At 34.7% G+C, this 15,363-nt stretch overlaps 3 protein-coding genes across 7 annotated transcripts in view; 2 read left to right on the top strand and 1 right to left on the bottom strand.

Annotated features, from left to right (window-relative positions):
• The window catches only part of LOC129575550 (uncharacterized), a 10,293-nt gene extending 287 nt beyond the window's left edge, over nucleotides 1-10,006 (top strand). The window contains exons 1-6 of one of the 5 annotated variants that reach the window (XM_055459341.1): nucleotides 8-100; nucleotides 3,761-3,915; nucleotides 6,225-7,031; nucleotides 7,097-7,244; nucleotides 7,312-7,558; nucleotides 7,629-10,006. In XM_055459341.1, coding sequence (XP_055315316.1) covers nucleotides 6,287-7,031; nucleotides 7,097-7,244; nucleotides 7,312-7,558; nucleotides 7,629-9,743 — 3,255 coding nt within the window. In that variant the 5' untranslated portion in view covers nucleotides 8-100; nucleotides 3,761-3,915; nucleotides 6,225-6,286 and the 3' untranslated portion in view covers nucleotides 9,744-10,006. Of the gene's footprint in view, nucleotides 101-3,512; nucleotides 4,101-4,199; nucleotides 4,223-6,224; nucleotides 7,032-7,096; nucleotides 7,245-7,311; nucleotides 7,559-7,628 lie in introns of those variants that run through there. The other 4 variants (XM_055459342.1, XM_055459338.1, XM_055459339.1 and 1 more) reach the window with 4 other exon arrangements.
• On the top strand, nucleotides 10,000-12,384 carry LOC129575555 (ubiquitin thioesterase OTU1). The gene is made up of 4 exons (XM_055459347.1): nucleotides 10,000-10,543; nucleotides 10,705-11,147; nucleotides 11,222-11,553; nucleotides 11,644-12,384. The coding sequence occupies exons 2-4, from the start codon at nucleotides 10,736-10,738 to the stop codon at nucleotides 11,854-11,856; spliced, it is 957 nt and encodes a 318-aa protein (XP_055315322.1). The 5' UTR covers nucleotides 10,000-10,543; nucleotides 10,705-10,735; the 3' UTR covers nucleotides 11,857-12,384.
• A 123-nt stretch (nucleotides 12,385-12,507) lies between these two features.
• LOC129575554 (protein AAR2 homolog) lies at nucleotides 12,508-15,358 on the bottom strand. Its single transcript, XM_055459346.1, has 2 exons — nucleotides 14,878-15,358; nucleotides 12,508-14,790 (listed from the first exon to the last, which is right to left on the bottom strand). Exons 1-2 carry the CDS (start codon nucleotides 15,252-15,254, stop codon nucleotides 14,040-14,042), a joined length of 1,128 nt encoding a protein of 375 aa, XP_055315321.1. The 5' UTR covers nucleotides 15,255-15,358; the 3' UTR covers nucleotides 12,508-14,039.
• Nucleotides 15,359-15,363: the final 5 nt, after the last annotated feature.

Below are 15,363 nucleotides of genomic sequence, written 5' to 3' on the forward strand. Positions count from 1 at the left end.
AGAGAGAGAGAGAGAGAGAGAGAGAGAGAGAGAGAGAGAGAGAGAGAAAGGGAATACTTTAGCAAAAAGGAAGTTTACGGCCCAATTCAGATCCGAATCGGTAAGACTAAATTAAAAGAATCGCCAATGTGATTGTAATTACATAAAACCAACGGAGAGACAGAGAAAAATGATGACTCTAAGCATATAAATTAACTGAAACTGAGAATGTGATATTTGTGTATGAGTGTTAATGCGAACTGAATTTACCAATGATAATAGTGTGTTCAAATATATCCGAACAAATTTATGAATCCTCTGAAAGTTTTAAATGGCTTTAAATTATGTTCAATTTTGAATTTTGATGTGAATTTACTACGTATACTCCATTTTTCATGTAGGTTGTAATATATTTTGAAGTTTTCTTCAGCTCATTGAAGTATGAATGATGTATAAAAATGTGTATGCAGAATAAATCGTACTAAATATAGAAAAAGTTTGTTATTATGATGAATCGATCGACAGTTTAAGTAATCATGTAACAAGGAAAAACATAAACCATTTGTATATTCTTATTAGGTTTTTGTTAAATTTATCAACAAGTGTGGTGCTAATTTTTTTGGATTAATTTCATGTAATATGTACCAAAAAAGACGTTCAAATATTTGTATTATTCTAATTTAGTTTGAAGAACTGAATTCAACGAATAGATTTCCGATTATTATCTTAACTATCCGAAACGCTTTTAAATTAATAGCAAAAAGGTCATACAGACAAGACAGTTTTAACTGATTTAATCTCAGCTGGTGTGGATAAACATTGCATTTCTATTTTACATCTATCACAACTGAAAAAAAAGGCATTTTAATAACAACCAAAATTTACTATGATTGATTCTTATTCGTATTGAATATTTTTCAAACGTTACGCACTAAATTTATTTATAAATCAATATATTATTGTTACTTTCAACAATGATTTGAATTACAAATATCTTTGATTCATTTGGAATATATATTTTTCCCCAAAATTTCATCGGTGCGACATAAGCGTTTAGCACTGATGTACTGCTTACAGCGCCGAGTACTCCCGCAGTGGTGAGAAACTAAAACACACCAATCGCAATATTGATGTTCACGATCATCAAATTGTTCATACAAAATTTTATCCACTTTAGGCACTTATAACAATAAAATTCTTGATTATTAGAATCACATATCAAGTTTACATGCTAACTAAAAATCAAATCGGAAAAATTAAAAGTAAATTCGGCAATTCGATGAATTACCGAACGTTTTTTGTGTTTTCGGCAAAATGTCGAACTATCAACAATGTTTGAATAATGTTGGTAAAATGGCATTGGTAATTTTGAATTCACTGGAAAAACCGTATGTATTGTTTGTCAATTAAACAACAAATGAGCGAGCGAGAGAAGGAACCACAAATATCACCAAAAACTCAATTCGAAAAAAAAAAAAACTGTTTGTGTGTTATGAGTGCCTAAAGTGGATAAAATTTAGTATGAACAATTTGATGATCATCATCAATATTGTCGATTGGTGTGTTTTAGTTTCTCACCACCGCGGGAGTACTCGGCGCTGCCAAGCAATTTTTTTGATGTCGCCCCGATGCAAAATTTAGCCTTTGATATCTGGAGAAATTAAACTTTTTTAAATGAACATGAAATTTTCGGGGAAATTGCGGTGAGCAATTGAGAACTTGAAATATTTTTTAGCGAGTCAATCTATTGATCATCCAGTCGATGGCATCTAATAGTAATGTGCACTTTTTAGAGGAAGTTATAAGCCACGTGGTGGTTTGCAATTGACATCTCTCAAATTGTAAAATCGTTTTCATACGATGCACCAAACCACATGAACAATTATTATATCAATGATGAAATATTCAATTTTTACGAAATGTAAATCGATGCTGACAGATGTTTGACAACCATACAAATCCATAATCGCATATATGGCCTCATCATCACATATGACCGATGTCATGGTTGTGTTCAAACTTTTGAACTATTTCAGAATTTTTGTTTCGTTTAATGGTGTTTTGTGTTTAAACTATCACCGTGTTCAAGTCAACCGTTCATACGTCAATATGCAGTGGGAATAGAGGCAGTCTGGAACAAGATAGTAATGATAACATTTGGTGATAGCAATCCACATTACTTTGTTCTTTTTTAGTATTCGTTCCGTTTTTTATTACTTTGGAAATGGGCTTTTTTAATGTGAATGCACAACACAAGCCTATGAGTGTATTTTGCGGCAAAAAAAAAAAATCAATTAGAAACTTGATTATTCGATCATCAGTGAAGTTGCCTCAAAACAATTTTTTTCCTAAATAAAAAGTAAACTTTCGAAGAGGATCGTGAAAAAACGACATGAGACGAATCACACACAAATTTGATAAATTAGCATCAAATACTATTGAACTATCATACTGTGTACGTTTTATTACACAATCAAATCGTTTTGGACTATGACTACATTGATTAATTATGAAACAAATGAGTTTTCTTCATCGGTATTACCTCCTTCTTCGCTGTTTATCGGAGAATTCAAGAGAAGCTATAATTAAAACTATGAACCAAAATCAACGATGATAAAGACTTATTGTGAAACGATAAGATAATTTTTTCGTCAGCAAGAAAACGTAGAATTCAAAACAGCATAAAAAGGTTGAACATCGAGCGTAAATTTTCTTTTTGTAAACTGTTCAATAGTATATTTATACATATTTTCGATGATTTTTTTTTTTGGTTTAAAATTGTTAAGTAGCAGTTATAGAGGGAGCAAACAACGGCTAATGAAATTGGCATTATATTACCGATTGGCAACGAGAAAGATGCTGGTCAATTTTCCAATAAGATATAGCAGGTTTTATGTTCGGCCTCACGCAAACGGCACACATATTGCTGAGGCAAAACCAATACCGTGTTTTGCACAATAATTGTATGAGGTATATTGCTCTATACGGTAATGTGTCTGTGTGACATATTATGAAGCAGGCATATTCTCACATCAACATTGTTTAGCATGTAAATGTCAATTCGATTCTGTCTGTGACGAAAGAAGAAATATCATATCAAAAAATACATAGAAAATTAAAGCAAGAAAAACAGCGATTTTTTTTCACATATGAACGAGTCCGTGTATGAAGATTGTTAATGATGTTTAGAAAACTTCTAACGTCTGTGTTCTGTAGAAGAGTAGTGGATTTGTATGAACATTTGAACATACGACTGTATTTTGATACAGACACCAATGTATGTGTGTTTTCATCTTCCCCTTACAATGAATGCCTGTCCACAAAATTCCGGCTTCTCGCCAATCGTGTGTGTGTGTGTGTGTGTGTGTGTGTGTGTGTATGTGTATGCGAGTGCAAAAGACCACGCTTCTTGTTTGCTAAGCTCTGCGTGTATGTTTGAACATACATCGGTATTGGTCCGGTGTGGCTGTCACTGTGTTGCTACATGTGAGCGTGATTCGTGTGTTGTCTACGTATATGTGAACAAATACTTACCAAAATGGATCACAAACAACATCGATATGAATATTTTTGTAAAATATTATCGGTATTGAGAGACCTTTCAGTGTGTTTAAGCCAATTCATAGCAAGCAGCTAAGGGAAAATGTTGTATTGTTGTATCAAAACCGAAACGACACGAAACATAAGAACATTTCATTAGAGTGTTTCGATCGCTTATTATACATTGCAACGACGTATGACTTAGTGCAAGCGTGACTTCAACTCTCTAATATCGGTATAGCTATTTCAGTTAAAAGCAAATATACAGAAAGAAGGCAGCGGTCGCGACAATAGCAGCACCAGCGTGACATAGGCAATAAATATAGTAAAAACGAGGAAAATACATACATCCACAAAAAAAAAATACGGAAAGAGAAAAACAACATTGAAAATAAGGTGAATAATATACAAAATAAGCACAAACGACTGACTACTATTTTAAGCACTAACAAAAAAACACTTTAAATATCGCCACCAAATAGTTTTTGTGATTTTTCTTTATTTCTCAATTCATTTTAAAACCTTCCGTTCAATTCTGATGAAATTCAAATGGGTTGTTCGACCAGAAAAAAAATTAGAGTGTATGCATTTTCTTTGTTTCAATCATCAGTTTTTCTTCGATTTTTTTTTCAAATTTAAATGAAGTAAAACATTAACTAATCGTATGGATATTTTTCCAGACCCAAAAATGGATTGCAGTTCCGTAAGAAAAACCGTTTTTATATGACAGAAATACATATTACAAATATGGTGATAACAATGTGCAGTTATCAGTGGATCAATGTTTTAAATAAATCAAATTCGTGATTCGTTGAGATCATTCTAACCTATGCCGAAAAACTAAAGTGATGAACAAAATATTTCCTTTTGATAGTTCTCTTCAACTACTGTTCTCTACTTAAAATGGTTTAAATTTCTTTCAATGGATGGTTATGCTTTCATATTAATTTAATTAAATAAACTATAGAAAGACCTGGAAAAAAAAAAACTAATGGATTCATTGCATTAAATGAAAATACTAATAGAAACCAATTTTCAAAGATGCAAAAATGCCATAAAGATTTCTGAAAACCCGAACATTCATTCGAAAGCTTTGGAATTCATAGGGTTCATTCTCATAAAAAGCCAAATGTACAATAACTGTCTATTCACCTAAATACACTTGATAGACTGTTTCTTCTGATAGCAAAGGGTTTTAAACTGTCACTTTCATACGCATACATTTAATAAAATTATAATATTATTGATTACACACCAATGATTTGAAATCGGAATTTGAATTTAGATTTTTGTTTGTATTTTGCTCAAAGAAAAAAATTACGCCAAAAATCGACGAGCAAATGATATAAAAAGTCCGCAACGACAATAATACGTAATATAACCGAATAAAATACATGTATACATATCTGTACATAAATGTAATGAAGATTGTTGAGCCACTAAAAACACATACGGAGCGAGTGCTATTTGCCTGCTTTGCGAATGACGTATAGTATATACATAGAATTTCGAATATGTCTCCATCCATTTCTGTTGGTTTGGTTCATCGTTGTAGTCGACGGCAGCCAATAGTGTTATTACACATATATTCATATAGAAATATATGTTTTTTTGCTCTGACCGTGTCGAAGAATTAAATCAAAGAGAGTCAGTTGTCTTTCTGGAATTTTTCATATCAAAATTGATGACTGCATTGTGTATGTATATATTATTGATCAATTGGTAAACAATCGACCCATTGGATTTTTATTCCACAGTTTTCTTACCCATGCACGCATTCGATCTCTCGTTCATGGCTTACATGCTGCCAATTGCAATTACAATCTCTTTTTGCTACAGTACAAATTACCCGTTTAAATCTGGTAATATTTTTTTCCTCTGTATTGCATTCGTACGATATGTGCGGCAAAATAATAAAATAAACAGCTAGCTAACATGATTTAATGTGATTCAACACATTAGAAATTATGAACGTATAATGTATGAATTTGTGTATTAGAAATGTGTAACTACTTTTTGTCTGATTCTTCACCAGATAACTGAATTTGTTTTTGTTTGAAAATTAAAAAAAATCGTCACATTTATGGTTACGTGAATTGAAATTGTGCAATCAAACTCATCTGGAAGAAAGAAAGAAAAACTCAACAGGTTTTATGTTTTGATTGTTGGAAAACTACTCAAATTTAACATTGCCGATCATGTGAGCTCCATATACACTATAGAACTGTCCAAATATGCACGACAAACTTGAGCATAAACAATAAGAAAATATGGTCGCTTATTCCAATCAAGTGGTATGACGTAGAAATTCAATTTGTGGATGATTCGTTGCTTGATTTCCATACAACATATGTCCGTCGAACATTCAACGAAAAGAATTGCCTTATGCATGTCCATGGTATTCCACTCAGAAGCAGAAAAACAATGTTGAAATTTGAGTAAATTAGAGAAAAAATTCCACTTTTGGTGAATGATTCAAAACGACTCATCAAAAGTCAGAATAATTCCAAAATTAGCTTTACAATACGTTCATGAACTGATTTTGTTCATGGCGATAATGTGTTCCATTCTGCTGACATCGAATTTGAATTGTATCAGATAGTTTGAACAAAGTATCACATTGCAAAAATATGTCGTCAAATTATATACCTACAAATGTTTGTTTTTTTTATTTATTTGATGGATTTTTCTTGTTACCTTTGCAGATGAAAAAAAATCGTTTTTAGGCCATACAATTTACGAGGGATTGGTCGATCGATCATCAAAGATGAAGCGAGCAGCTGAAATTGCAACCGGTCAACTACATTCGGATACAATGACTAGCGACTTGAGTATTTTAAGGAAACCAATCAAGACTGCTGTGAACGGGCTGAATGAAGCTAGAAAAGCATTCGAAGATGGAACTGAAGAGATCCGAAAATTACTATCCAATGAATGTGATATCATTTATGAGTGCAAAGTGTGTCGAAATATGTTTCGAAGTTTGGCCAATTTCATAAGCCACAAACGAGTCTACTGTAAAACGACATACTGCTCATCATTGCATCATAATTTTCATAACGATGGTCAAGGTTTCAGTCAAGATATATCAACAATTGTGCAAGCGGAAGTGGATTTTCCTTGTACAGTGAAAAATAGTAAGAATAATGAAAAGGATTTGAGCAGTATAGTCGATCGGCTTATCAAGCGCGAAGAGGCCAATCGTTCACTGAAACTCAGTGATTTTTATGAACAAGTAAATAACAAACTAACACAGGATGAGCTATTACGAAAGAGACACGTGCTACAATTGGATGTGGTGCCTGAATCGAATGTTGCCGTCTATCAAACTGTTAAGGGCCATGATGACACTAGCTGTGATAATATCAAAGCTGAGGTTATCGAAATAGAGGATATATCAGATAAGAGCCGCACAGTACTAGGATTTAATGGGAAAATTGTCAGTCCATCAGATCTACCCGAATTTCCAAATAATGACGACAAATTACCTCGACCATTTGAATGCGACATTTGTAAGTGATTCCTTCTCTTCAATGCTTTGATTTATTTTTAAAAAATTTAAAAAATCATTGAACAGGTAACGCTAAGTTTGCAACGGAAAAAATGCTAAAACTGCACATCGAAACGAAGCATATCACCTCAACGTATGTTTTCCAGTGCCCGTCGTGTAGTAAAACATTTTTGCAAGTTGGCCAGGTTATTCGACATTTAACGAACGATCATAAGTAAGTGACGGTCGATTCATCGGAAATTATCTATTCACGATTAATTGGACGACTATTAAATTTTCAGAAAATCGATGCGTCGTGTTAGACTGATGCGAGATTCTATTCTAAAGCGGCGTACACGGATCGACGAGGTTCAGGTGAAGGGCCCCAGCAGAGAACTAGCTCGCTTACAAACGGACAAAGAACGTGTTGATTCACAAAATAAAGCTTGGCTTGATAATCTCGAGGACAATGAAAGCAGCAGCAAAAATGTTTGCCTATTCTGTGGCAGACAATTTGATCGTAGAGCTGTCTTACTATCACATCATAAGGTAAATCCATTATCCACATACAAGTCAATACAATACAATTTCATAATATTCGAACGACGTTTTTCCATAGGTTTGTCAACAAAAGAAAAAGCCAAATACGCGAATATCACTGACGAGAAAAGTGGATCATAGCCGAACTGGCACAAATGGCTGGAACGACAGAGAGTACGATGATTCATCAAATTCGAATTCACTAGATGGTGCCTGTATGGATGACAACGTGATGTCAACATTAAAAGATAAATCAAACAAAACGATAAAGAACGAATTGGACTTGGACGCCCCCGAAAATATCACGACAAGTCGACGAAAAAGGAATCGAGCGTTGAAAGCAATTGTCACCGATGACCCAATAAACTCAGATGATGAAAAATCGTTGAATATATGTTGGAATGCCGACGATACAATTAAAATCAAAGAGGAGAATATTTCACCGGTCGATGATGCACATTTGTCAGACTCAGGTAGCAATAATACGGGTGATGTTGACACACAGCTCAAAGCCATCAAATCAGAAGATATACTTTTGGTGAAAGAAGAGAAAAGAACGCGTGCCGCTACCAGCGAAACGACTAATAGTAAGACGAAATTGAAACTCACATCAAGTCACTGCAAATATTGTTTCAAAAAGTTTTCGAACGCAAGCAATCTTCGACGTCATATTACAATGTCACACTTCGGACCGCAAAAGTTTACATGTAATTTATGTACGTTTCATGCACGCCGTAAGATCGATATGCTAAGCCATGTGAGAACGAAACATCAGTTAGGTGGAGAAAGAACAGATGCTTTCAAATTTATTACAGTTAATGAGGAGCCAGTAGCAAAACCGCCACAATCAAGTAGTGCGAATCGCCGTAAGGAAAAGCACACCGAAGTGTTGAGAGATGATGAAGAAGAAATGTTCATTGATAGCGAAGCGTTTATTGTTGAGGACAATTCTGAACACCTGCTGACATTGGGTACATCGAATGAAAACAGTAATGCTGACATGGGAGACAGTTCAACCAATCAAATGGATGAAATCGTCGACCAGACTGAATTGAACAAATTGAACACAATTTCGAAACGAAAAGGGAGACCGAAAGCAAAAGATAAAATGAAAAATTCAGGGTGGTCACTTTCACCTGGGGATCAAAAGATGAATGAAAATGATTCTATTCCAACCCGACGACCAATCAGGAATCGTATAATGCCTGTGAAAAAAGATTTTGTTTACGATTTATCGACGCTTTTGAAAAAGGATTACAAGGACTTTCACGATGAAATTCCAAAGCAAACATTATCTCCATCAGCGCAACCCCAGTCACAAGTGGCTCAAGTCACAAGTGACAAAGTCAAATCTAGATACGCATCCCCGACACCAATCGACAATAAAACCAATAAACGTCGACAAACGCTTCCAAACGCTGTGGACTATGAAATCGAACCGGAACCAGAACCAGAACCAGAACCAGAACCAAAAGTTGAACTGCCACCACAACCGCAACCAAATCCGAAAAATGAAGGCAATCCAAGCGATACGGATGTGATTAAAGGCGCTGCAGACGCAATGGCACAACAAGCGGTGTTTTCCAATCGTGCGGCTGCCAGCAAACCCCCCGAACTACCGGCTGAAAGACCTGTTGCTACACCAAAGCGTCAGTTTGATTCAAAAGTAATGAAAGACTGGCCAATTTTGAAACGACCGCCTACAATATATGATGGTGTTAAATCGAAACTGTCCGATTTTAAAGTACCTGGCCTTAAACGCAAAAAACGATCTTGTTTGCTCAAGCACTCAATAAATACCAACCATAAAAATCGTTTACACGACAAACACAAAACTGGTACAAATGGACATACTACTAATAACAGCGGGTTCAAGTGCAATGATTCAGACCCAGCAGTTCAAGAGACGGTGAAAATCTCATCAAAATTGGCTAGTAAAATCCAGCTAAAATGCGCACAAATCGATAGCGATAATGCAATAGAGACCAAACCGGACTCGCAAAGCCCACAATCAGTCACCTCGACTAATTCATTATCGCCAGCATCGAATAAACAGCAATCAGATGGGACGAGCACAACACCGCGAAGAATGACATTGCTTGAGCGCCTCGCCGAAAATAAAACAAAAAAACTAAACGAATCATTGAGTCGTATGTCGATTGCGAACAGTGATAATGACTCAGATGAAGACTAAACGTTAACATTTTGTTTAATTCCACTAAGTCCTTTATAAGTCTACATTGAATGTTTTTAACAAGTGAAAAAAGTAAAACTTTTTTTTCTATTCGTTGCCCAAAATAAAAGGTTGTTAAGTTTAAAATATAAAAAAATTTAAGCCTAAGAAAAAAAAATTTAAATTAATAGAACGGCTGAACAGATTGAAAATGTGTTTCGACTTGGCATAGATGTATCGTGACACAATAAAATAATAATTCAAAGAACAAATTTGAAATAAAACGAGCTTCTGTTTCATTGGACTAATTTTAATGGACGAGAATAGTTAAGGTATACATTGTACAAATATGTATGTTTTGAAAAAAATTCGACCAAATTTTTGCTCTCTTTGATTTTTCACCATTTTCACCGCGACAGAATAAAGAGAGTTTGAAGTAGTGACAATATCGCATCACGAGAGGGCTCTGCTTGGCATATTGGCAATATTCACAGTCCGTCAATGAAAAAAGAAAAACCAAAATCCCTATTTTTGTTTTCTAATTTTCTTTTCCTCATTTTCGTGATATGTGTTCAGTTGATCATACAATGAAACCAAATAAAAAATCCTGTTTGAAAAGTAGGCCATTCCGTATAAGTATTCTTGAAGTATGCTACTTTGAGTATATTGTCAATGTGAATGAACTGGACGTTTTAATTTCGACATATTCACATTTCAACTGTCAAACAATGAAATCGAAATTAAAATAATCATCTTCAAATCTCATCATTATCTAAACAATTTTTATTCATCGTATCATCATCGTGTTATTCAAACAAAGGGTAATGTATTCCGTTTTAACATAAGATTAACTTTCTTAATTGCTTTATAAAAGTAATCCACAAAAATGAAAAGTGTTCCAAATTTAACTTGAAGATTTCATCCCCATTATGTGTGTGAAAGTCAAATGTTAGAGCAGTAATCCATTGTGTTTTGTTAACAGATATTTTCTCCAAGAGAATAACATAAATGAAATGGGTGGATTTATGTTAAAAGTGAAAACCAAACAAGGTCATCATGTCGTGGATAATTTGTCAGCTGACGAAACAATTGGCAATTTAAAATCGAAAATTTCGGAACTAACGAGGATACCGGCCGATGTATTATGTGTACTTGTTGGTTTCCCCCCGAAGCCTTTGTTATCTGCAAATGAGAATTTGTTATCGGCCTCTGGAATAATCAATGGTGATACTTTGATTGTTGAGGAAAAGTCGATTCCAGATGTGGTGCCGCAGCAACATCGAAACAATCTCCAATTGGAAGAAGATGTTCTATTAGCACAACGATTCGCAAATGCAGAAGAGAACGCAACTGGTTTAGTCCCACAAGGGATATTATTGAAGCAGGTCGTCCCCAGTGACAATAGTTGTTTATTCACGAGCATAGGTAATTGTATTAAATTTTAGATTTACATTCGATTTGGTTGAACTTTTGTATGATAAATACATTTTCCACATCAGGCTATGTAATGAATGGACGAATCGATACGGAAGTTGGCAGTTATTTGCGTGAGGTTATTGCCCAACACGTTTCAAACGACAAGGGAACCTACAACGAAGCAATACTTGGTCGACCGAATCCAGAGTACTGTGAATGGATTCGAAAAGCAGCGTCGTGGGGCGGCGCAATTGAAGTTTCAATTTTATCAAATTATTATGGTGTTGAAATTGATGTCGTTGATATTACAAACGCTCTAATTAATCGCTTCGGCGAGGACAAAGAATACGGAATGAGGGTGTTTCTCTTGTTCGATGGCATTCACTATGATCCTCTTTATTTGGAATCAGTAAATGTACGCATTTACACATAAAATATTATAAATAGTCTATCATGTCAGTGAACTAGCTTAGCTTAATTTAACTATTTTTTTCTCCTTTTAAAGGGCGATCCACCAAAAACAATGTTTCCAATCGAAGATGAATCCGTCTATGTTCAAGCTGAGCAATTGGCTAAGGAGGCTCAATCGTCGAGGCAATACACCGATGTTGAAAAATTCAGTCTGAAGTGCAACCAATGCGATGTCCTTTTAAAAGGTCAAGTGCAAGCTCAACAACATGCTAAATCCACGGGCCACACTAACTTTGGAGAAGTATAAATGTGTTCAGCGCTGCCTCATCAATTTAGGCCGTCGCATTTGCAATCGATTCTTTTTAAATTTGCCGTTCGGGTGTAATAGTTTTCACATAGTTTTTAGATCTTAAGTTATTACTTTCGGATGTTCTGATAAAATTCTTGAAGTTGTATGTAATTCACACATATTTTAGCGTCCATTTTGAGAAACCTGTTTCTTTATCACCAAGAAAAGACCGATATGAGCATTCACCCTTTTATCTATGTCATGTAATGATCAATTGTTCGCCTCATCAAATAGAAAACCTAAATTAAAACAAATACAGTTCAAGTGCACACATAAGATGTGTGCAAATATAAATTTCAAATAATAATTCCCTTCATTCAGTTATGAAATTTTGTGCTGGACGCTCTTGATAAGAATCATTTTTAAAATATTTTTCAATTCTACGCTAGCAATTTGTGAGATTGCTCATATCGATTTTTATTTTTTATTTTATTTCTATTATTTATTTAATTGTAATTGAATAAAAAAAACTTTCGTTTGTGAAAATCAGAAATATCTTTAAATTAAAACTACGACATGAAAAAAATCAATGAAGATAAAATTAGTTCTAAGACTTACGTCACGTTGAGAGAGAGAGAGAGAGAGAAAGAAAGAAAGAAATTCCAAAAATTTAGAGAGTTGAGCCCAATTTATTTTTCCGTTTTTTTTTCTCTTCTAGAAAGTTACAAACAAATATCACTTCAATATCAAGAAGTGAGGTGATTATAAGGTAATGCTACATTCAAATTCAAAGATGGTTTTCATCATCAATCTGTTTAATAGCTCATGTATAAATAAAATGACTCACCTTTAGTCAGTTGTATGCCTAGCCTGATTGAATTCAAAAATATTGAATATTATTAGCCGGCTGCCTACTTTCGAACATTTTGACTAGTAAAGAATAGAGAGTGCAATACTAATACACTCAATTACATTTATTGACCATGAGATTTAATATAGTATACATACACCTGATCCCTTTCGGATAAGATTAAATTTAATTTGTTTTTTTTATTTCAGCTGTTGTCTCCGGTTTCTCTTCTGCATTTTGTTTCTCCTTTTCTTGTTCCCGCTTCTCCTGCTTTTCCTGTTGTTCCTCTTCTTCAAATGCCTTTAGTTCCTCATCTGTGATGCTATGTTGGGCCAGCGACTTTGTTATGAGTACATGGTTCTGCTCTAAATACCGTGGCAACAGGAAAATCGATTGGATAAGCCTTCAAGGGGAAAAAATTGTCACAAATAATTCGAGCCTACATTGTTTGAATCACAATTCGATATTCAATTTACTTCACAAAAATCCACACGAAAAACACCAAAATTATGCAAGACAATGACGTCTTGAACATTTGAAAATAGTCTACAACAACTTGTTGATGTTTCATGTTTACTACGTTGTAACGTATTTGAAAAATTCAGATTTAATCTTCAGCTGGTTTTGGTTGTAATTAACGGTACAAAGTTACTTAAAACAAAATTGAACTGTCTATGTATTCAAAGATGAAGATATATGAATACAGCTACGACCTAGGTATTACAACCAAAGCGAATGATAGCCGTCGAATAGTAGATTCCACGTCAGGACTAAAAAAGATACTTGAACGTTCGTTGCATGTTGGCTTGTGAATTAATTGGTGATTGGTTTTGTTGCAACCGATGTTGCCATGGCATTTGGATATGACAGTAAAAACCGTAGCTTGTTCATTGGATGACACAGATAATAGTCGTGTCTTTTTTTCGATTGTTTATATCAACAACTAACACAATCAATCACCATTACGGCAAAAAAAAAATTACGTGCATTATTTTTAAACATTTATGAATTGGTAACATTGATGTGGTGCGATAAATTGTTTGTAGAAGCAGCATTTGATTGGCATATATTTAGGTATTATGTACGTGTTGGTATATATCGTAGGTAAAACACGGTGGATGGCTGAGTAACGAGCTTGCCATTGATTCATACTTACTCAGCCGTCATGCAATGCTCTGACATTGCTTGCATCAAAATGAGTTGTTTGAAGAATAATAAACGATTGATCTTTGAATTTTTGATGGAGAATCGATTAGCACTGCTGAAATCAACTGAAATTGTATACTTTTTTTCATTGTAATAATCAATTGCTTTATTGAATATCGGATATCATTCCGGAATCGAGTTGGAACTAAATCTCAACTATTACAGGGAGATCTTCTGGATTTTCGTCGAACAAATCATCGAAATACCACGACATTACACTTGTTAACTGTGCTGTAAATACATCTGCTTCATCTTTTAATCCACCCAATGAACAATTAATAATCAACTGTCGAACGTCTTTATAAACGGTATTATTTGACGTTGGCATCATCAATTCTTCGGGAAGTTCAGGCAGCTGTATTTTAAGTATTTCTAAATATCTACGATAAAAACAATTGAACTTTGATACTGCCGAATCAGATTTTGCTAGTAAGCCCAAAATTTTTCGCCAATGTGCCAATGCATCTACAGAACAACCACACAGGAAGAGGATAAACGACATTTGTATCTCACGAATCGCTTCAAATGGATCCAGAAATGCGCTGAAATAAGTTTCAATGGCACGAATAGCATCTAAATGGCTTTCCGATATTTCAGCTGGGCTTGCGGAATTTGGATACAATGCTGGAATTTTAGTGAATCGTGGAGCTGTTCCTTGCACCACTTTTAAGTTAGGTAAGAGTTCATCTTCCGTTTGATTCGGTCGAATTTTTGCAGGTCGAGTGAGAGGCGATTGACCTTTTGGTCGATCTGCATCTGAGCATGATTGAAATTCGGCCGAAGATCGAATAACTCCGCTACATTCAGGTTCAGTTCGGGCTATAACCTCTTCGGTAATTTCGTTTGACAATTGTTGCCACTTCTTGAGCTGTTGAAAATCATAGGGTGCCAAAAATCTGAAATGAAGACAGCAGTGAAAGAAATATGAATTACAAAATGGATCAAAATAAAAAAAAATAAATACTTGTTTCACTTCGCCATACTTGTCAAGATCTGCTAGATTTTCGCGTATACGAGCTTTGTCTCTTTCAATGTTTGCACTGGAACGATGTCGGAGCTCCTCAGTGTTTTGGTCCCATTCGCGAATAACAATCTCTTGTTTCTTAAAATAATGAACGAACCCAACACGAGCAGCTGTATCACCATAAATACCCTCAGCGGCTGTGTACACAAAATGAGTGCCTGGTGGAATCATTTTCACTCCTCGAAACATTTCATCAACTTTATTTGTACTCAAATCCACTCCGAATTCTGTGCCAACTGGAACCCCAGCAATAATCAATAAAGCACCTTCTTCATATAATATTCGTGCCATATCCTGTGGAATTTCGAATTTATCACCGCTCGTTGATTCAGCCATGGTGTAATTGTTAGCTCCAAGCAATATCAATAAATAGTATCTTTCTACAGAACAAAATATGAATGTTTACTACAATATCTAACTCGCATTTGTTTTCATTCATTTTCGA

This window comes from Sitodiplosis mosellana, unplaced genomic scaffold (genome assembly GCF_009176505.1).
Source record: "Sitodiplosis mosellana isolate CC-2019 unplaced genomic scaffold, AAFC_SMos_1.0 Smas_scaffold_6167, whole genome shotgun sequence".
Lineage (NCBI taxonomy): Eukaryota > Metazoa > Arthropoda > Insecta > Diptera > Cecidomyiidae > Sitodiplosis > Sitodiplosis mosellana.

Excerpts from the sequence above, each read along its gene's own strand:
- LOC129575555 (XM_055459347.1), top strand. The coding sequence starts at position 10,736 with ATGGGTGGATTTATGTTAAAAGTGAAAACCAAACAAGGTCATCATGTC. Across the intron at positions 11,148-11,221 it reads TTGTTTATTCACGAGCATAG|GCTATGTAATGAATGGACGA; the intron begins GTAATTGTATTA and ends TTTCCACATCAG. Across the intron at positions 11,554-11,643 it reads TTTATTTGGAATCAGTAAAT|GGCGATCCACCAAAAACAAT; the intron begins GTACGCATTTAC and ends CTCCTTTTAAAG.
- LOC129575554 (XM_055459346.1), bottom strand. The coding sequence starts at position 15,254 with ATGGCTGAATCAACGAGCGGTGATAAATTCGAAATTCCACAGGATATG. Across the intron at positions 14,791-14,877 it reads AATCTAGCAGATCTTGACAA|ATTTTTGGCACCCTATGATT; the intron begins GTATGGCGAAGT and ends TCTTCATTTCAG.